The 21,661-nt window shown below is 43.1% G+C and overlaps 1 protein-coding gene across 2 annotated transcripts in view; it reads left to right on the top strand.

Moving 5' to 3' along the window:
• Positions 1-1,245: 1,245 nt before the first annotated feature.
• Positions 1,246-21,661, top strand: part of MACROD2 (mono-ADP ribosylhydrolase 2) — an 857,698-nt gene continuing 837,282 nt past the window's right edge. Inside the window, exons 1-2 of one of the 2 annotated variants that reach the window (XM_035322711.1) lie at positions 1,246-1,522; positions 5,777-5,893. In XM_035322711.1, the coding sequence (XP_035178602.1) occupies positions 1,477-1,522; positions 5,777-5,893 (163 nt within the window). In that variant the 5' untranslated portion in view covers positions 1,246-1,476. The remainder of the gene's footprint in view (positions 1,523-5,776; positions 5,894-21,661) is intronic. The other variant, XM_035322712.1, reaches the window with a different exon arrangement.

Below are 21,661 nucleotides of genomic sequence, written 5' to 3' on the forward strand. Positions count from 1 at the left end.
GTATCTTGTACACGATGCTTCCAAATTCACAGTATCATTTCTCATTGGTTTATGTCAGATCTCTCGATTTATTTTTTTAGTGCTTATTTAGCATTTTATATGTAGTTTACTTACTAAAAAAAAAAAAAAAAGTGCGGTGGAGTGATGAGGAATCATGTCCAGAAAGTTCATGGTTTTTCAATGTAGTTCTGAAAAAGGACAAAGGCTGAGTAACACTGTGTTGTGCCTCACCTTTCTTTGTTACAGGCCGAGTACAAGAACATTATCACCAAAGACAAGCCTGCTCCTGACAGAGTGATCCTTTCTGTATGATTTAGCACGAATGAGGTACAGACTGAGGAGTTGGTGTGCGTCCTGTGAATCTCCGAAGCACCTGGTAGTGCCCATTTTGTCCCAGGGCTGCGTCCCCTTGCCTGCGTGAGTTAGGGCCTGTACCTCCACTTGTGGTGTAGCGTGGGCTAGCAGGATCCGCAGGGCTGCTGGCAGGCCTCATTTGTTCCTTATTATGTTTGCTTATTCCCCTTCGTTTACTTATTCAGGCTGCAGAAGTTTCTGTGTTTATGCAGACATGGAAAAAAAATTAACCTAAACACTTCACTGTCAGCAAGCCTGGCAGGTACCAGTTCGGTAAGGTCAGAAAGTGTAAAAAAATACAAACTAAGGTGATGGATGTGCAGTTTCTGAGAGGAACTGAACCCGTGCAAGGTGCGGGTCAGTAGCAGCGAAGGGGAATTTTGGAAACGACCGCACAGAGAGCCGGGACCGCGCAGAGTGTTTATTCCCCGTATCCCAACGGGTGTTCTTCCTCGTGCCTGCCGCCGGCTCTGATTCCTAGAGCCCCCGGGTGTATTTCTCCCCGCCGGGCTCCCCGGGGCCCCGCAGGCCGCAGCCCGGACGCCGTCGCGTAGCAACGCTGCCCAGCGCCGCCCGGCGGAGCGCCGGGGCCCGGCGGCAACCCGGAAGCAGAGGGGGCGCTGCTCCGCCCCGGGACGGCCGGCACCGGGCGGCCGGGCCCCGAGCGCCCTCCCCGGGGGCACCGGGGGCGACTCGGCGGCGTTGCGCCCGTTAATGTCGCACCAAGCACCCACCGCACACAGGGCCCGGGCTGCGGCCGCGGCACCTCGTCCCCGTCCCCTTCCCCATCCCCACACTACCACCGCCGCTTCAGGCTCCTCCCGGCCGGCTCGCCCGCCGTGCCCGGTCCGGCGGCGGCGGCGGGCGGAGGAGGGGGCTGCTGAGCGGCGGCTGGCGGAGCCAACGGGCGGCGGGAAGGGGGGCGGGCGCTGCGGGGGTGTCGTGCTGGAGCGAGGCGTGCCCCAGCCGCCAGGCACCCTGTGGAGCGGGGGAGCGACGTTTGCACGGCGGTGGTGGTGGTGGTGGCGGCGGCGGGCGGCAGCGGGCAGCTCGGCGTCCCCTCCACCCCCCCCCGTGAGCCTGGGGAACCTGCAGCTCAAAGCCGCCGCCAGCCACAGCGCCATGTACTCCGGCAACAAGCGGAAAAAGGTCTGGCGGGAGGAGAAAGGTACTGCCGCCACCCCGGGCCGGGCCCCGCCGCCCCCCTCCGCCTCCCCTCAGGGTCGGGGGACGCCCCCCGAGCCCCTGCCCCGGCCCCCGCCGCCTCCCGGGCGCTGCGGGCTCCCCTCACGCCGGGGGGGGGCTACCGGAGGGGACCCCCCGGGTTTTGGCGGGGCAGGAGCCGGACCCGGAGCCGGCCGGGCTCCAAACGTGCCCGTCCCGCTTTAATCCGCGCTGTCTGGCTGTTCGCGGGGGGGGGGAGGGGGGAGAAAATGGTGTGTTTTTCGCGTTCTTTGGCCTCAACGCGATGCCCCGCCGGGCTACTTGGAGGTGCGGAGCCTGCGGGTTCCGGCACACCGGTGCGAAATGGGGGCCCGCACCTCCCTCCGAGCTCCCCACCTCTCCTCCGGTGCGAAAAGGCGCCTGCCCCCACCTCCCTCCGAGCTCCTTCAGCCGCCGTCCTGCTCCTAAAACCTGGGACAGGCGCTTCCCGCTGACCTTGGTGTCCCTGTGTTGGTCACCTGGACAGCAGCGTAAACCTTTAGGGAGAAATTCAGGCAGTGGAAGTATAAATATTTACATCGGCTCCTGGAAAAGGCTTCAGGAAAGCAACCCTTGCTGTGTGTGTTTACAAATAACCCAGAAATGTAAAAGGGGGAGAGGAGGAAAAACAGAAACATGCCAGTGGGTCTGTTACAAGTTCTCTCTTTTCTCCCATGTTCCCTACAACTGCGTGTGTATTTCAAGTCAAGAAGGCAGACAACCGGTTCAAAGGATGGCATTCATCCTCTTTGTGGAGAAATCAAGTAGGCATCTGGAAGGAAAAAACGTGAGAGCCACAAACAGGCTGATTGCTGTGTAGGTTAGCTGCTTCCATCAAACTCGCCTCTGAGGCAGTCAGTTACGTTGCGTATCCGTGTTTTTCAGAGCTGTCCTGCAATGTTCCTTTAGTTAAAGTGAGATAAATTTCTGCCAGACTTGAAAGTTTCTCTCTTCAAGAGCGGAAAAGGGGGAGTTAAATCTTCTCAGATGTTGCTCATGTCTGATCGGCTGTAAGCGACTCCACCTGTGGAAGCCCTTCCTGCTGTCTGTTGTTACCTCCTAAGGAAATGCTGCTTTTGTGCAGGGGGCAAGTGGGGGAAGGCTCCTGGACAGCTCTGGTGGGAGTTCCTACTGCTCCCCTGTTGCTTCCAGCCCTGCTGCTGTTTGTGCAAGTTCGTAGCACGTGGACTCAAACCCTGGGTGAGGAGGGTCGAGCACAGGGGCTGGAACAGGTGAGGTGTGGGCACGCTTTCATCTTGCTGTGCACTGAGGATGATGGTCTCCTCCAGAACCACGATAACCACCATCTGTTGAGCAGGGTGACACTGGTGAACACAAGCTGAAGCTTGTGACTGCTGCTGAAGTTATTCTGGCCAGCAAAGCATGTTTCTGAGCGCTAGCTAGCCAGCACTTGGTGTCACTCTGCATAGCGAGAATGAACAGCATTTGCCAGTCTTCTGCTCCAGTAGCTGCTTCCCAGCGTTACGTTTGTGGTATTGGCCCAGGTTTTTTCAAGCGTGTGTGTGTGAAACTCTGGCACGTTACTGCTGATGCTGGTCTTTAGCTTGTAGCCCTGTGTGATTATTCTTACTGAGCATTCTCTTTACTAGAGAGCAAAACTACAGAAGCACAACTTCTTTCCTTCCTATGCAGCTTGTCCTTGAAAAGAAATTTTATGCCAGGCCTGCCTCTGCTGTTCCTGCGTGCTGACTGCTCATGCTGATTCTGCTCTTCCCTTGAAGCTTTGAGTGAGCATTTTGAACCTTTTATGTTTTGAAGAAGTTCCTATTCTCAAAAAGTGCAAACTGCTAAATGCTGAGTTCAAACCCACTTGCTTTCCTTAATTACTTCTTAGTAATTGAGGATTAGTTCACTTTCTCATAGGGTAGATCTTTCTTGCGGTCCAGTGAAACAGTAGGAACAGAAGTGGCGTTGATTTTGGAGTCTTTATGGCATGGGACTGGTCTGTCCGGGAGCTTCCAAAGCACTTCAACAAGTGACATGCAGAAAACGGTCTTTGCAGCTAAAGATGTTGGAAGCATCTTCTGGAAAGGCCTGTGTGCAATTTAATCTCACTTTGAAGTCTCACTGGTGACTTGGAAGAGCAAAGCTTCATACACTCTTCCTCTAGAATTGTGTTTTGGAAGGTGGGGAGCTGCCCCGAACTTCTTCAGCAAAAGGCAGTCAAACTTTCAGTGTTGGACCCTCCAACCTGATGCACACAAATCCGCTCTCTTTGTCTCGTGTTCATGTTTGTCTTTCTGTAGTACTTTTAACAGGCACATTAAGTATCTTGTATGCTTGAAGATGAAGAAGAAGAGTTAAGTGTGTATCCATAATGTATAATGAAGATTATAATCACGTTAGTTTTACTTTCATATTTGTAAGTATCCAATTAAGATACAAAGCCTAAATAAGGGGAGAGAAGTGGTGTTTTTGACAGTACAATTTCTTCTTCAGTTGACAAAAAAAAAAAAAAACATCAAAAAATATGTATCTTTTGATAAGAGTCCGCTCAAAACTTACCTCTTGTATTTTAGGCTGTACTGGCTATGCTCTGCATAATTAGAAAACTTACATTATAATAGAGTTTTTGCAAAATAAGCTATTTTCTTGAAAGGTTTGACCTAAGAAGCAGTTTGTTGAACTCATTTACTGTTCCTTCAACTTGATATGAATATTAGCATCTCTTTTCATGTCCATCTAGCCCTTTATGTCAAAGGCAAAAAAATATGGATCTTCCTTGCCCATATAGCTCTTAAACTCTTTGATCATCAAAGAATATTTATTCCTGATTAATGTGTCAAGAAAATCTATTAGTATGGTAATAGTAGTTCAGTGCCAGTGGTAAAATGTACCCAGAAACTTGATTAGCGCATGGAGGCCCTGACATGGTCTGTTCTTTTCACTCCTCATGCAAGGACACATCTCGTACAAAGCTAATGCTGAGCATTAAAAGCATATTTCACTTCTGAGCAAAATCATCCTGCTTGATCGGGTAAGGAAGGAGAAGAGGATGCGGCTACAAGAATCTGGTGTTGGGTCAAGGCCGCTGGGGTGTTTTTTCGTCACCTCAGAACCTACTGCATTTAGAGGCAAGTTTGAAGAAAAGTGAAGTTGGCACTAGCTGTCAAAATTGTACAGCCCCTGCAGTTGTACTTTTTGCTAAATGTCTTTTTAAAAAAAAGACATGCTGACTGTTTCTCAGAAAAAAAAAACACACACATCCATGTGTACTCCAGTGGGGTACAGCATGTTATACTGATGTTCAAGTACAAAACTATAAGCCTTAGCCTGAGCTCTTGAATTTAAACCCAGGTTCTGCTTTACAGCATTTGAAATCCAACGTGGTCCTTGAATCATGCTGGTCCTGGGCTTCTCTTTAGTTATGTGGGCAGCCGGCGGAGGGCAGTGGGCTTCCCTAGTGCTTGGGCTTGTGTTCCATCAGTTCGTCAGTCACGCTTACGGACTTGCAGTACTTTCTCTTGGGTAACAAACTGTTAGCCTAGTATTTTCTGTAGCTGTTTATTTTGGCCCAAATTGGGATGAAATGCTACTGGATGTGTTGAAAGCAAATGCTAGTAGATTTACAGAACAAAACAACCAATCAAAAACGCCTTTACTTTTTGTCACTCCAACCGTCTAGAAAGTGACATAAGGTTTGGCTTTTGCTGACTTCTTTTTGTAATATATTGGCACTCTGTTAATTTTATATCATTCTTCCTGTCATTCTTTGCTGGCATACATAAACTTGTTTCAGAAAAAAGTGCATCAGTTTTGATGTTTAAGAGGCGTTTTTTGTTTTTCTAAATTATTTCTGCTTTATAAATACAGAATCTAAAGAATGCATTGGAATGCTTGGAAATTCTATAAAATAACCATTTCCTACTTAATGAATCTGCTGTTGGATCTCTGATCTTGAGTTTAAGTGACTGGAAGACGAGGTGCTGTAGTGATGAGGGAAGGAAATCTGGACAGCTGAGAGAGCAGTGAAGCGGCATTTTTTTGCTGAACTGGGATATCCAGAAATAGGTGCAGGCGGTTGTTTAAATGCACTATGTTCAGCTCCTATTATTTGTAACTCATCAAATCACCCATGCTTGTTTCTTTCAAACCGTATTTAATTGCTTCAAGGACATGGAATTGGTCACTACTTGGCCAATGTACAAGAATATATGAAAGCTTGCAAAACTTCTTTTTTTCCCTTTCCCCTAAACAGAACGTTTGCTGAAGATGACCTTGGAGGAAAGACGCAAAGAGTACTCGAGGGACTATGTTCCGTTGAAAGATATTCCAACATGGATGGATGAAATGAAAAGTAAGAATGAAAGCGATGGTAAGCAAAATGGGGGAGTCTTTTTAAATAGAGACTGTTCTGCTTGATCAGCCTGAAGTTACTTTTAAGAGAGCCAAGACTTAGAAACCCTGTTGTTGGTAACAGTGGCAGCCCTATGTGGGGGCAGGAGTGCTTCACTGAGAGAGGTGGGGGGTGGAAAACACCAAAATACCTTAAAGCCTTGCTGGCATCCACTTTTTTTGCAAGTATATGCTGACAGTCATAACAATACTGATAGCCTTAGGTATGCAAAGTAGTTATTCTCTGCCTCAGTTTTTACTTTTAGATATTTTCTAGATATTCCAGTGGTCAGCCATGACTAATGCACTTTTGTCTTTAAAATTTAGCAGGCATCATGGTATGGGGAATCTGTGTAAAATGGTGGTGTTCTTGTAGGTGGCTGAAAACAGCATTTCTTCCTCATGATCCTGCATGCTTGCTTGGGCTGAGGTGCATCAGCCTGGCATGGATGAACCCCTCTCATAGCGTGTGGAGCATTATCAGGATGGCCAGTAGAGTTGTCCAAATACTTGCAGTAAACGCTGTCCAGAAATGTGAATCTGATTCAATAACATAGATCAAGTAATTGAGGTTTAGACAGTTGAGAATTTAATTCTGTTACAGTGTCTTACTCTTTTTCGAGTTCTCATTCATTCATGTGTGTGCAAAGAGGAGGGAATTCTTTGGTGTGATTTCCTTCTGTTTTGTTTCTGTGTCTTGACTTGGCTTAATTTTGATTCTTGCAATCTAACTATGAAACGTGAAGTGCTCACTATTGCAGTTTCCTTACTGCTGCAAATACAGGACCAAGTTTCTGACCCTTTTGTTACCATTGAGTACTAATACTGGCTGGTGTGAACAAGAGTGTAGAGTGATCTTGTGACCGTGGCTGGCCATGGTCTTTATGATAATATTCCATGTGAGACTGTAGTACTTCCTTTACAGTCTCGAGGGGCTAACAGAGTTGCAGATACCAATGTCATAAGCAGATAATGCTTTCATCTCTTCCTAAAAGTCTCCTTAATGACTTCTGAAGTGAAAATACGTATCAGAAATTGCTGAGCTTTTAAACTCTGACATAGTTTATTACAACAGTACTCACAGACCTCCTTCTCCCATTATAGTAGGTCTTTGGTATCTTGTAAAGAAGCTTGTCCATCTAGAAAACAATGGATGCATACAAATCAAAAGATTACCTGACTGCTCCAAAGTTTGGTTAGGAGGTCTTTGGCACATGAGAATATGCAGTCTGTCATGTAGTTTAACTGGGAAATTCTTTATCCTTCTTAGCCTGAGCTACACTTTTATTCAGACAACTCTCAAACTCAGTATGAGTTGCTGAAATTCACAAATCTCCTGCTACATGTCCTGCTGAACCTGACAAGGTGTGGATTTATGTTGCGATTGCTGTTACACCTCACATAAGCAAAATGTCTGTCTAATATGTGGGTATTGGATCATGGCAGTAGTGAATTTATTCCGTTGAAGGGATTGCAAGAATATCTACTAGTACCCAGTGCTCTGCAAAAAATGCTGGAAGGTGGAAGTTGTTCAAAAACACTTTATTCTCTGCTATTCAAGGCTTGTGTTAGACTGCACATTCAGAAGGAAATATCCTCAGTTTCTTGTTTTCTTAGCTATATTTATTGTAAATATTCCATGTGGAACAGTGACCTTGTAGAAGGTTAGAGTATGGAAATGATTCCACATTTCAACTGATCAGTGCAATTAAAAGAAATCTGTGTTAATGTGACTGTTACCACATCTGTTTCAAACTTTTGTTTCCCTTCAATGTTGACTCCACTCTGAAGGCATCAAGAGTATGCGAAGGGATGAAGCTCCAGGTGTGCTGAAGTCTGTGATGACTTGAGAATTCCCTGCCCAAGTCCTGGTATTTTCTTCAAATGAAAGGCTACTTCTTCTTGCAGTTACAAACTAGAGAGGTCTGAAGGAGGAAAAAAATAATCTGTACGCTTGACAAGCCAAGACAGCAACTGATGAGGAATGGGGAAAAAGCTTTCTACCATTTACTTCAAGCACTGTATACTGTGAATAAATGACAGATTGATTAGTAAAGTGTGGAGTAGCTGTTCAGAAAGAGTGATGAGGACAAGTCAAGAAAGGAACCAAGAACAAATAAACTGAAGCAGGTGTGATCAATCTTCTGGAGTAAGAATATGTAGGAGAAGGGGAGACCCTCTGGGCCAGGTATAATGCCCACAGATGCACCAGGCTGGAAACAAAAGGCATTCAGTACTGCACAAATATTTGTACTGACTTAGGAAAATCATTTTGTGAACGATACAAAGGCTTTATGGTACCAATTTTTAAATGTGAATGGCTTGCTGGAAGGCGTTATGGGATTAGTTTGGCACCCGCTCTTGTATGGAAATTTAACAGGAGATTATTAAAGCCTTTGGAGCTGCTGAAGGTGAAATGATTGAAAAACTTCCTGTTGGGAAGGAACCACCCTCTGACCATTCTGATATCGCTGTCTGGTCTTCAACAAGAAGTCTGGAGAACATACCTTAGTTCGTGGAGGGAAGTTTCTTCCCCTGCTCCTCCTTCGCTCTCTGGTGTGAAGTGGTATTCAGAACCAAATTACAAACCATACCTGTAAATCTTTGAGCAAGTTGATCTTAAAGTGAGTTATAAAAAGGTTGGAAATCTTAACAAGTGTGGGATGTGTAACAACAAAGGATTCTGGAGAATGAAATTAGGGAAATCTCAATGGCAACTGACAATTCCTTTGTCTTTAGTGATTTCTTTTCATAGCAGCAAACGTGTGAAAATGATGAAGTTGAAAGGAGCTGCGTATAGTTCAGCCTCAGTTTTACTCCTTGGCAACTAAAACAAAATCCTGCAATTTTATAAGACATCTTACATGGATGTGGGTCTTGATGTGCCTTAAGAGCTGAAGTTGGTTTGTATTTTGACATGGAATTTGGCCGATAACTTCTGATGCTTTTTGCTGTGAGTGGGGTAAGGAGTGATGTGGGATGGAAGGACATAAGCTTGGTGCCCGCTGCTCTGAACAGAGGGAAGCAAGCTGACACAGGCAGGTGTGTTTCTGGGAAGTCTATGGTGTCAGCATCCCTGGGGTTTGACAAGCAACTTGCCAGGCTGTGAAAGTGGACCTCAGAGATCAAATAACATACTACTGTCCATTCTCCTTGCACTGCTGTTATTTATGAGTGGTCCTTTTTAGCCTCAGAGGAGTTGGTAGCAAGGGAAAGAGTCTCTTTATGTCTACAAAACTTACTCGGGAGGAAAATATTTGTTTTAACCACTGTGAGAATATGAGGAACTGTCTGCTTCAGGGACTAAGAATGACCCTCTCATAAAGGGCGAGGTAGTATGTCTGCACTGAAACCCATCCTTTCTCCCACATCTCATCCTTCAGCTGTACTGAAGCCAGGCACTTCTCATCTGTTCAGTTACGTACTTTGAAGAACAATTCCTTCCTGACAACTTACAAATAATGGACTTTTTTTCTGAAACTCTGGATTTTCTGTACCTCTGTTTCAATGCTGTTTATTATTTACAACCTTATGCTAGACACATCCTGTACAGAAATGGTAATTTGTGTTTTGTTATACTTGGTGAATAAAGAAACAATGTAGAAGAGTAACTACTGTTTTTTTTTTTTGTTTGTTTTTTGAATTAAAATACTACCTTTTCCTTGAGTACACAGTTATTCCTGAGTATGTCTCTAGGTTTCAGTGGGTAAACTTGGGAAAAGACTTCAGAAAACTTTTCCTTGAAAGTTCTTCTAAAAACTGGGGGTTTGAGGAGTTGTGTTGCTGCTGATGTCTGTTTATCAGTAGTAGATAAATGCTTTACGTTAATGTAGTAACTCAAAAAAATAGAATTCAAATTTAACTCCAGCATTTGACAGTCCTGCTGGACTGTCGTAGATCTCAGGTTTTATTGGTGCAAAGAAAACAGCAAATTCAGGTGATGGTTTAAAGATGTTTGCTAATGGTAAGAACTACTTTCGGTTCCTTTAAAAGGAAAGATGCAACAACTTGTGAGACTTCTGTTGTTTTTATTTAAATGGTATGAAAGGTCTGCAGTCCCTTTTGTTTTAGCAAGTCTTGAAATACATAGATGTTCCAGCTGCCTTTCAATTTTCTTAATCTCTTACTTTTAAACAAAATGATACGGTTCAAAATGTGTTCAAATAATCTAGTTTAATGCCAAAGGTTTTATGTATAATAGTAAGGTTTGGGTTTAATAGCAGTATTGTTGTACTAGAAATCTGTAGATATCTGAATGGTCACTGGGTTGACACAAGATTATAATAGAGACAAAGCAGCTGTATAAGCCACTCAGTGCTTAATGTCAGATAGAAAGTTTATGACAATATTGAACTCTATTGACCAGCATTTCTTGAGATTGCTAACTAACCACCAATAATACTGGCTACTTCAGAGCTTCTCCTGTTAATGATGTGAGTGTCTCTCCTGCAGGAACCATGAATCAAGGTGGTGATTGTTCCTTTACCAAAGGTCTTTTTTTTTAAAGAAAAAAGGAAAACATAACACAGAAACACTTCAGAAAGTAAGCTGCTTCCCAGCTACAGCCAGAAATGTACTAGTAAGAAACAGGGTCTTGCTAAACTGTTGTTACCTCTAGTGGGTCGTACAGAAAAAGTAATTATGTTCTACAAGAACATTACAATTTTCAGAAGTTGCTTGCCGGTGATGGGGATCTCTCAGTCTGCAACAGCTCTGTAAAACCACGCTTCCAAGATCATATACTACCAACAAATCAAGTCCATCAGCTTGCATTATCTTCTTCCTTTTAGTGACTTGAACAACTATCTTTAAAACAGATTTCTACCTGAGTGACAAGGAAGAAAGAAAATTGAGACATCTAGCTCTGCGTGATGCTTGCTGTCTGTCAGTCAATGAAAACTGTGCTTTTGCTGCTGGCACTGTTCGGTTAAGTTAGTAGCACAAAAACTTTTCAGCTGAGTTAGTGTACAAAACAGGAATACCTTGCATGCCACGGTTCAGGATCTTCTGTTGTGGTCTTGAATGTGAATTTCAACTTCACTTAAACTCAGTGCTGTTTGATTTTTTTAATTAAATTATTTTAATGTTTTCTGTATTGGATTTGCACTTCAGGTTTTCTTTGCCAAAGACGGCTTTGCAATTCACGGAGATTGAACTTGCTCCCAGAGATATTTTCCATTTGAGAATGAAGTGAGAAACAGTTATTTCTGGGAGTTGGTTTGGTGTTGTTAGCAAGTATTCCTACTTAGTTGGTGGTAACCATTATTAAATAATTCAAGTAGTGAGTTTGGGGGGAGAGCTGGTGAACAAAAAGAACCAATATGTATTCATTCAATTGATCTTGTAACTTCCTGGTGAGCAGCATGTATATAACCTTTACCAGATGGGCTTTCTGTCAGAGAAATAATGTTTGTTTTATGGTTCTCCTCAAAGAAAAATCTTGCTTTGGTGAGGTAGTTATTAAAAAGCAAGAATTCAGCCCTGTTTATAGATGTGTATATAAATAAAGAACACAATGCAGTGTGGCTAATTCTCTCCCTATAACAAGATAAGTTACTTGTCTTTGATTAAGATGATGACTTCTTTGTAAGCTCTGGTTCTGTGATTTATTTTTTAGCAAGTTATCATAACACATAGCATTAAGCTGTACATGACTGTGATGAAGTTGTCATTTTAAGGCCCTTTTCAGTGCAGCTGAGAACCCCTTGTATTTTGATGTGGCCAGCTATAGTTAACTATAGGAAAGGATGCTGCTACCATCAATAATTAAGAATCCTTACCGAAGCTCTGCAAGCGATCAGTGTGCTTTTAAGAGTCCTAGTAGCAGAGTTGCAAAGTCAAGTTAAACATGTCTTTGCCAGGTGAAAAATATATCTAATGTTTAAGTGCTCTTAACTTGAATCTTGACCAGATTAACAATATGCAAGCTGTTGTCCCATGCAGTAGGAGAACAAATCCTTTTTTGTAGCTACAGAATGTCGCTGTGTACTGAAGTTGAGTATGGAGGTCCGTCCCTAAGGAGGTACTAGCCCTGTCAAAGGAGGTCTAGGACTAGGAGGTCAAAGCCCGGATGATGCCATGTATTATCAGCAGGTGGGCCTGCTTGGATTACAGGGAAGGATGGCTTTATCAGCAGTGATGCTGTGTGAGCTGGTATGTGGTGTTCCTTGAAAATGGCTCTCAGTGTGGCGTTTTCCAAGTTCCACTGGACTTTTTCTGTGGCTGACTTGTCTCAAATTCAAGACTTCAAGGAGAAAGAAGAACAGTAACTTTTTGAATGAGATAGCTGTTTGATGTATGTGGATGGAAAAGCAATAGGTCATGTGTATCCATTTCCAGTAATTTCTGTTTATGTATCTGTCTTGTTTTTCTTCCCTGATGGACTTATTTTCCCTTTCTTTCTTTTTTTTTTTTTTTTTTTTTTTTTGTAATGGATGAACTCCCTTTTGCAAGATCAGGTCTCCAAATTAATCTCTTGTTCTCTGAAAACAGTTTCAGTAAGTTATCTAGTTTTGCTCAGTATGGTAGTTTGGCTAAAACCTAAATCTATGACTTATGATGGATGGTAGCATATGTGCTCACAGTGTTTTGCAGACAGATGTGAGCTGATGTGCCAGCCTGACTAAAAACCATGTGTCTCTGAAGAGCTTGAGGCCAAGATCAAGCTGTTAAATTGTACCCTTGTCAGGGCTGAGTAGTGTGGGTGTGGTGCTGTGTTGACTGGTTGCACGACTTTCAGATAACCTTCACTTCAAATGCAGACTGATGTCCACCTGTAGAAAACTGGGACCTTCTTACTGAAGAAGAGAGCTGGCATTGCTTGCCTTGCTTCACTGCAGCTTAGTTGTGACAGACATTTATAAAGATGCTGACCTACTGCCTCAAGTAGGACTTGCTGCCCGGGGCTAATAACAATTAGTGATCACGCAGGCTAGGCCTGCCAGCTGCTGCTCTCCAGACGTGGGAGGCTTGCAGCGAGTCCGAAAGCACATCGGTATCTTTGTGGTGGTTAAACTCCCTTGATAAGGTAGTGGTGTCACCGAGAGTTTAAGCTCATTGAGCTCTCTGAATGGTAGTAGCCAGCTTTCATGCATAGCTGCATTTGCTTCATGCACAATTAAACCCATGATTACACGTGTGTTAAAAAGCTAATCATGGGAAACCAGATAAGCTTGATTTCCCTTTTCTGGTTCACTAGAGCCGAACTGCTCGGTTCAGTAGAGCCAAATTGCTCACCACAGAGAAACACCTATAACAGACAACTAACCTTTGAGTAAGTTGTAGTACTTCCTACGTGACGTAGTACGAGGCGCTCTCTGTGAGGTGGCATCTAGCTGATGCGCCGCCAGAAAATCCAGCTGGCACAGAATTCATCAGCCCTGCAGGAAGGTCTGCATACAGATGTTTGCTACAAGGTACAGAAAATGCTTTTCTGTGCTGGAGAGTAGGCTTCAACAATCCAGTTTATGTTTAAGCTTTTATTTTGCACAGTTTTAAAACCACTGAAATTATAATTTTGTGTGTCTCCATTTCACTAAGATAATTCTTATATAAATGGAGGGGGTTGAGCATCATGTTTGTGCACAGCAAAGGTACTGAGGTTTGCAGCTGTTCTGTGTTAAATGGGCGCGTAGAAGTGTGTGTGACCAAGGGCCTTCATCCAAGTTTCCAGTTGTTCTTGTGGGCAGGATGCTGTAGAACTCGCATCTTCCAGAATTAAACCTCTCAGCATCATGTTGATGTAGGCAAGACATTTATTTCTGCAAGGTGAAGTAGTTCTCTACACGTATCTTTGCAGGAGTAGCATCTTGAGGAGTTAAGCACTGAGTTAGTAAAGACTGTTTTATAGTTTACCACGAGGAACCTCTCCAAAAGATGAGTCCATCCATAATGCAGATCTGAAGAAAGGGTAGAACTGTTTGCACATTTGTTTTACTTTAAAACACTTACCTGCCCCTGGCTTTTCTCACAGAGGCTTTTTTATGTGAATATAGGCCATTTGGATACTCTCCTTTACACTGATGGTTACTCTGTAAAGGTGTTATAAGTTGCCTGTCACATTTGTGCAGCAACTGAAAAACTCCTAGTTCAAGCTCAGCCTGGGTTGGATTGATTGCTGTGTGGTTAGTGTCATTCTTTGTAAACAAGGATCTGCTTAGAAAAAGACACTGTAGCATTCAGTTCTCAGATGAACATAGTGTGTGTTGCATTGCTACACTTTTGTGGGAATAGTTAATGAATCTCAATTAACTGAAAGAAAACCCCAGACCTAGTGGTGACTGCCACTGAGGGTATGGATCAGTTATGTTGGAAGAAGTAGAGGCTTTTTTTTTTTTTTTTCCCCACTCTTTTTGCCAGCAGAGCTCTAAGTTTGTGTGTCGCAGGTAACTAAATCCAGACAAAATAAGGTGGTGCTCACTGAATTATGCCTGCAAGGATTTATGCTACAATGTTTTAATGCTATAAGTTTGGTGTGTCTTTTTCCTCCTTTTAGAATTTATTTTATTTTACGTAAATTTGCAGAATAAGATGGAACTAAATATTCCTCCTAACTGTTAGTGAATTGGTATTGCATCCTATTTCTGAAGACCTTACAGTAAGCAACTGTGATTCTCAGTACTAGTGGGTATTGGAAGAGTCCTCTTGAAACACTTACAAGGCTTACATCTGTACCTTGCTGTTTGGATTGAAGTTATATTGTTTCTTAGGATAGTGAACTACTTTTTTTCTTTCCCCTCAGGTGGGGGAATGCTGCAAGGTAAGCATGACCCAAGTCTAATGTCTTCCTGCAGAAGACATTTTTTTGTACTTGCATAAAAACGTACCTATCTGTACCCCTGGTACTAGCCAATTGAAGTCCCTCTCCCATCTCTAAGCAGTGTTGTCAGCATATATCATGCAGAGATGTTCCTGAATGCCAGTTGTGTGTAATGTTTGCAGGCAGTTGTGCAGGAGTTACGTAGTTTGCTGGTAGTAACTTCTTATTTCCAAGCTCCACAATAAGTGCTACAGAAGGTGTAATGCTGAACTAGAGAAACGGTTGCTTAGCAATGGTGTAGGAAATGTATATGACAGAATGTGGAGTAAAAAATGTCTGCTTAAAAAGCTAATGAATTTGATTGCACACTGTAAGCTTATTTTAATTCTGCTTGATGCTGCATGTGTTGTGTACGCCCACTAAAATGAGTTTATACTTCTAGGTGAATAAAATAAATGCTGCAGATAACCTAACACCTGGTCGCACATAAAAAGGCATTGCTTTTTTCCAGCCGATTTCTAAAGTTGACTGGGGTAATAGTGTGGTAGCATAAGTTTTGGGTGAAGGTTATCTTGGGAAGTACTGGACTGATTTGGGCGTACCGGTAATAGTGGTATGGATGCTGAGGTATTACCAGGACATCGATCTTGCAGTTAAGGTGATCTGGTTTGTCTTTGAAGGAGTCTAGTGAAGTAGCATCACTCATAGTCTTTCAGCTTTATTTAACTTTCAGCTTTATTTAAAACACTATGAACATATTTTTCTGATGCCATAAATAGTAGTCGGAAGAAGTACATGTTTTTCTCTGTTTGAATTCTCATTGACTACAAGTTCTCTGCAGTAGAGACAATCAAGTAGGGATTGGGTTGGAAATGTTGCGGTGTAGTTTGTGTCTCCGTGTGGCCTCAGGTGACTGTTTAATGTACTTCTTACAGAAGAGTAGTGAGAGTTGGGCTGAAGGATCTGTATACCTAAGTACTTGGTATCCTTCAGATCCAGGTGCTGAAAAATCAGGCTTGGGCAAGAACTTAGTAAATATGCTGTGTAACAGCATTGTTATTCTAATATATTGTCACAAATCCCTCTGAAGCCTCGCACTAAGGAAAAAAAAAACACACAAGATCACAAGATGGTTACTGAGTGAGTTTCTTTAAATATGCAAAGCACAGGTCCTTCTGGGTTTTGGCTAAAGCAGCAGCCTTGCCTATGGCCCCTAAATAGTGAAACCTCAAGGCAGAGAAGCAAGCATAGCAGCTGGATGCTGACTCTCCAAGTAAACACAAAAATACCCTAGGGCCTCAGTCTACTCACGTTGTGTCTTTGCTCTGCCACTGTGCATGGCACTGAGGTGAGGAGACTTTGATTTATGAATTGACAGCTGTGTGTCCCTGCAGACCAGATCGTATCACAAATGCAGGCTGAGTATGTATTCCTTTTCTTATTCTCCCTGTTACCACTGCTTTCTCAAACTTTGTTCTTTGGTATTTCTGCATTGCATACAAAGTCCTTCATAGTTTCCCAGGAACTTCATGAAAAGGTCCAGCCTCTCTGTTCTTTCGCCTTCCTCTTCTCACAGACTTAGCGGGCTAGTTTTGCCTTTGTCTTGTTTTTTGGGGGTATACAAAACTCTGTGGGGTAGAGTGAGGTCACAGAGGGGATTAAAGCTCTGGAGCATATCTTCTCCAGCCTAGACCCCAGCTCTCCCAGCCTCTCCTTGTAGAAGATAAGTCCTGGATGGGATCTTATGTTTTAAACATAAGAGGGTGTAAAAGGGACAGAAGGCAGCTCCGGCCTTCTCAGCAGTGCGCCGTGACAGGACAGGAAGCCATGGGCACTACTTGAAAGAGAAAATTCTCTGAAAATAGGAAAGCACTTGCTTCCTATGAATGTTTGAACCCTGGAACAGGTTGCAAATTGGTGGTGGAGTCTCCACGAGTCTTCATCCTTGGAGATACTCAGAATCCAACTGGCCAGGCTCCTGGGCAGCCTGCTTTGAGTGGGGGGTGCTGGGCTGGACATCCCTAGAGGTCCCATCCAACCTCATCCATTCTGTGTTTTGTGGTGTCTGTGTGCCCCACTGGCTTCATACTTGGCTACAATCCTTGGCTAATCCAATTATGCCACTCTGTAATTAGCTGAAACAGCGTATTGGCAGAGTACCATCAGAGAAGGTGTTGGTGTTCATCATCAAGTGCCTTTAACTTGCATGTTGTGCTGTGTTTTTGGCTAGGTAGAAACCGATTTGTCTGTGGCAGCTGTTTCTTCCCTGTGCACAAGTTCTGTTTGTGTTCAAGTCCAAGAAGTGGCAGAGCGAATCTGTGCTACAAAACTCAAGTACTGCATCTGTGAATGCTTTCCTGTGATGATGAAACACGTGGAAATAATGCTTATTTTGATTTAAATAAGCAATTGCTTGTCCTGTACAATCATCCACTGTTAGTAGGAGTGAAGGCAGGCACGTAATGTAACAGATCTTACAATCTGGCTCTCCTAAAGCTCTGTAAGCATACGCAGAAACAAATGGAATGGAAAGCTGTGGGGTTAGTAATTGCTGATAGTTTGTCATTTTAAATCTGTATAAGACATTTGTAAAACGAAGCATGGGGAGGAGGGGTTGGAAGCACCGTAGACAAGCATGCTGAATATTTAGTGGGATGGTTGCTACACCATTTCTGGTGGTTAGACAGTAAAACTTGCTTTACTCCTTTGTTTCTTCAGCAGCCCATGCGAAAAAAAGTGGAGCAGTGTCCTAATTCAGCCTTCTGTTGGATTCTCCTGGGCGTGAAAGTGTTGGCCTTTGCCTGGGGTCGATGTTGGGACTCGCATCCCTTGCTCCAGGCCTTTACCCAGCACTGCTCACGGATCCTGTTACAGATTGCTGTGGGAGAAAGCATTGTGGGGATATGTGTTTCCATAAGTAGCTGTTGTGACAGGGAAGAGAAAGCAGAGATTTTTCTTATTTTCTTGGAAATAATTTATTTCTTTTAGCAGTGATTTCTACAGTTGTGTATAAATGATGAAACTCGCCCATTTTCAGCTTTGTTGCTTGCAGTTCAGTCTGTTACTCTTATTTTTATGAACTAGAGGAAAGCACTGAGAAATAGGATTTGTTAAACAAAATTTAATTTTAACACTGCAGGCTTTTGAGACTAGCCGCAGTAAATCCTTTTCGCTTGTTCCTTTTTTGATTTCTTTTCCTATCTGCTCCTGCTCAAGGAATGCCACAAGCTTTCTTTGCCAAAGGTATTGCTTTACACTATGGGTCTTTAATAACTATTTTTTACTACCGTGTGTGTACTCTCTTTCATTATCAGAGCTGAAAAATTACAATGTGTTTCTAACAGCAGCTCTTCCAGCTGCAGGTTTTTCTCCTCCCTTTGGTGGCAAGCTCTTTGGTATTGCTGCAGGGATTCCTGTAATTGGATGCCTGAGACAGTTTCAAAAATTAAGATGCTTTAAAGTGTATGAAAAGTCAAAATCCTGTTCTGCTGAATTGCAGATCAGGTGTTAGTCAACAACGGTTACCTGTGATATCCTTTTGAACTTGAATCTAAATCTTGATTGCTTCTTTGAGACAAGGGTAGGGAGGGAATACTTGAGAAGACAAAAGACCAGGTGAAGAATACTATTTTTTTTTAAAAAAAAAAGGGGGGGCAAAAAAAAAAAGCAAGCTTTGAAGTATCCCTCTCTATACTGAAGGTGATAATTTAGCAGGGAAAGCAGGGAAAAAGGGGTTAACGTACCTTCTGAAATTCTTAAACTCTTGGTGGAAGTTTTGCAGACGCTGGGTATTTTAGCAGTGACTTGGTTTGGGTTGGTTTCGCAGCGGTGTTAGGTTGTGGTGTGCTTCTACCTTGTCATCCCAGCCTGTTCGTGCCTTTGATGGGGGCTCCCTCTAGTGAGCTGTTCGGAAAGTCGTTTTTCTTCCGAGTTCTGAAGAACTTCTCACTTGGGTTCAAAGCACAGTTCTTCCTTCGCCAAATCTAAAACGGCATTTTCTGCACACGTGTAAGGTGCACCTGGATGCTGGGGTTGTCCTTGTCCCTTGGTGCAAGCTGGAGGGAGCTGCAAGCAAAGCAGAGAGAGGACTGCCTATTTGCTCTGTCTGGCATTAGGACCTGGGCTGGTGTACTTCATGTTTGGAGACAGATGTGGATAGAAAGAGCTCAGAGACGTCGTGAGCATGGTTGAAGGTCCAAAGGATGTGACCTAGGTGAAGAAGCTAAAAAGGGAAACTAATTTCTCAATGAAAGAGCATGGAAGAAGGAAAATGCCAGTGGAGAGAGGATGGGGCACCAGATGTGTGCATGAGGATATAGCAGGTGGGCTTTGCTTGGCAAACTTTTCTTGACAAAGCTCTTCAGGATAAATTAGTGCAGTCTGTTTACAGATAATGCTTTTTAAAATCAAACTTGGCATGCTTGAGATAATAACAGGTAGAAATACTATGCAGAGTATTTCTGTGCACAGGTGGTTGAGCTGCAATTTGAGGAATTTGTTTAGAAGAAGTAAGAGGTAAGAGCAAATTGCTCGTGGTTATTTAATACACGCTACTTGGCATGCTTGGAAACATCCTTGCAAACAAAGCCGCTGTGTGATACCAGATGAGATGAACATTGTTTATCGTATTGCTCAGGCCCCTCTTCTTCCTCGTCCACCTTGGATTAAAAATGTAAGTGTGCCACTGCTGGATCATATCAAAGGTTTGCATTATCCCAGTGTCTGCTGGCCAGCTAAGGCTGCCAACAGGAGACTGCAGGGCTGAGAAAGCAGATGAAAATGCTTTTCAGGGATACTGTTTTAGCTTCCACCAGCCTGTAGCTATGGGTATCTTAATCTAACAGCAGCATCCTTGTGTTTGATGTCTTCAGATAGATCTGATGATAAGGATTTGTCCAGCTGCTGTTTGACCTTCTATAACTCTTCACTATTAAATTTGTGGAAGAGTATTGCATATGGTGGAGGGGGTACTTTTTTGCCTTTTAAATCTTTTGGATTTATTATTTGAACCCTTCCTAGTTATATTGTGAAAAACAGTAAGCACTTAATCATTTTGCTTTCTCCAGCTTTTTGGTCATCTCTTTTCTGCTCTGCAGAATCCAGACTTCTAGTCCTTCTCTGCACTTTCAGTTCAGCAATGGTTTTGCTGACATGAAAGCAGAGTTGCATGTGGTTTTGTCGATGTGGGTGTTGTGTGGGTTCATGCAGTCGTGTAATAATGACTTCTCCCTCCTTTCCTCTTCTATCCTGTTATATAGAAAGCAAAGCTGTCAGGATAAGAGCTTGATACAGAGGTACATATGCATTACGGGACAAAAAGTTAGACAACCATGCTTAGGTATGACTTCAAACAAATGTAATCTTTTTTAATAGCATTCCATTATGTTACAAATCAGTCAGTGCATGATTGTGCTAAATGTCCCTTTGCATTCTGTCAGCTAAACACAAAAACAAGGTGAGGGTAGTTTTTGATCGAGCTGAGTTGACTGACTGTTATTGTCAAAGCTAACTGTTAATTTTCTGGAGGAAAAGAAGAAACATCAGTGTTGTGTTGTAAGAAAACGGTCAGATGAGAGATGTGGTTAGTTCAGTGTCCTGTTTCAGCAGCCAATGCCAGATGCCTTGGGAAGTGTCTAATGAAGAGCTAAACGTATGGTGCGATTTCCTTGCATTTTCCTTAGCCATGTGTTGTTTGCACCTTGGAGGTCTTCTATGCTAGAAGTAATATCCTCCTAATTAACAGCTGCTGAATGAAGTTTCTTTTTATGGATTTATGCAAATATAGTCCTGGCATTCACAAAAATGAGTGGGTTAAAGAATTCCAGTGTTTTTCTTAGAGCTTGTTGTTGGAAGAAGGCTCTATCTCATCATATACAGCAAGCTCACCCATACTTGCCTGTTCAAGTTAGAATTGGAACAGGCTCCCCAGGGCAGTGGTTGTGGCACTGAGCCTGCTGGTGTTCAAGAAGTGTTTGGACAATGCTCTCAGACGTAGGGTCTTATTTTGGGGTAATTCTATGTGGAGCCAGGAGTAGGGCTTGATGATCCTTGTGGCTCGCTCCCAACTCTGGATATTCTCTGACTTTGGTTCTCCCAGTGCTCTGACAGTAGACACAATCATGGATTTTTCCTCTGTTTGACTATTTTCCTTACAAATGAGTGCAGTACTACTTCACAGGTTGTAGGTAAACTTTTTTCCAGGCTCAGTATAAATCTGACACCAATAATTTTCAAATATGTCACTTTCAGAACACTTGGCCTAAGTAAGAGTGAGGTTGTCGTTTTGCTTTCCCTGTCCTTGGGATTCCTTTTGGATGAAACTTTCCCCACTGCTGCTGTCTGCTCTGTGAAAAATTCATCTCCCTTTAACTTGCATGAGTTTCAAGGGTTTATTTGCTTCTGACCCAATCACATAGTCTTCATGGAATGCTTGAGATACTGCACTTCATCTGCAGATCGAGTTTAATTGTAATCATGACTGCTATCTGTTCACACAACATACATAGCTATTTGCACAAGTTCTGAGATTAAGGAAAAAATAGGTATCAGAACTGTAAGAGTGGGGTAAATCAAGATGACCAAGTTAATACTGTTTATTGCTGCTTTATTACAGCTCACCACAGTGTGTGGTTTTCACTTTTTATTTTAGGAGCACCTCCCAGTTAAACCCTCTTAATTTATTTTGAATGCAAGTTTGACATGGGACAGGAGGTGCGGGCAGAGTCTCCCTAAGGAGGAGAGGAAAGCCCTTGAAACAGTTTCACCAGGCACGCACAAGCCCAAATAAAGCAGAAGGTATATCTCATGCTAAAGAGACACAATCTGTTTGGTTTTTAAGTTATTTTAATAATCAGGGCTTGCTTCAAACTGGTGATCTGAAGGCATCCAGGCTTCTAGTGAAGCTGTTTAGTTGGTATGTGTTCAGTTCTTGCTTGTGAGCAATGAGAGCTGTGGCGAGGAAACAGGCGTGCTTCTTCCAGCAGAGAGATC

The sequence above is a fragment of the Oxyura jamaicensis genome, chromosome 3, assembly GCF_011077185.1.
Source record: "Oxyura jamaicensis isolate SHBP4307 breed ruddy duck chromosome 3, BPBGC_Ojam_1.0, whole genome shotgun sequence".
In the NCBI taxonomy this organism is placed as follows: domain Eukaryota; kingdom Metazoa; phylum Chordata; class Aves; order Anseriformes; family Anatidae; genus Oxyura; species Oxyura jamaicensis.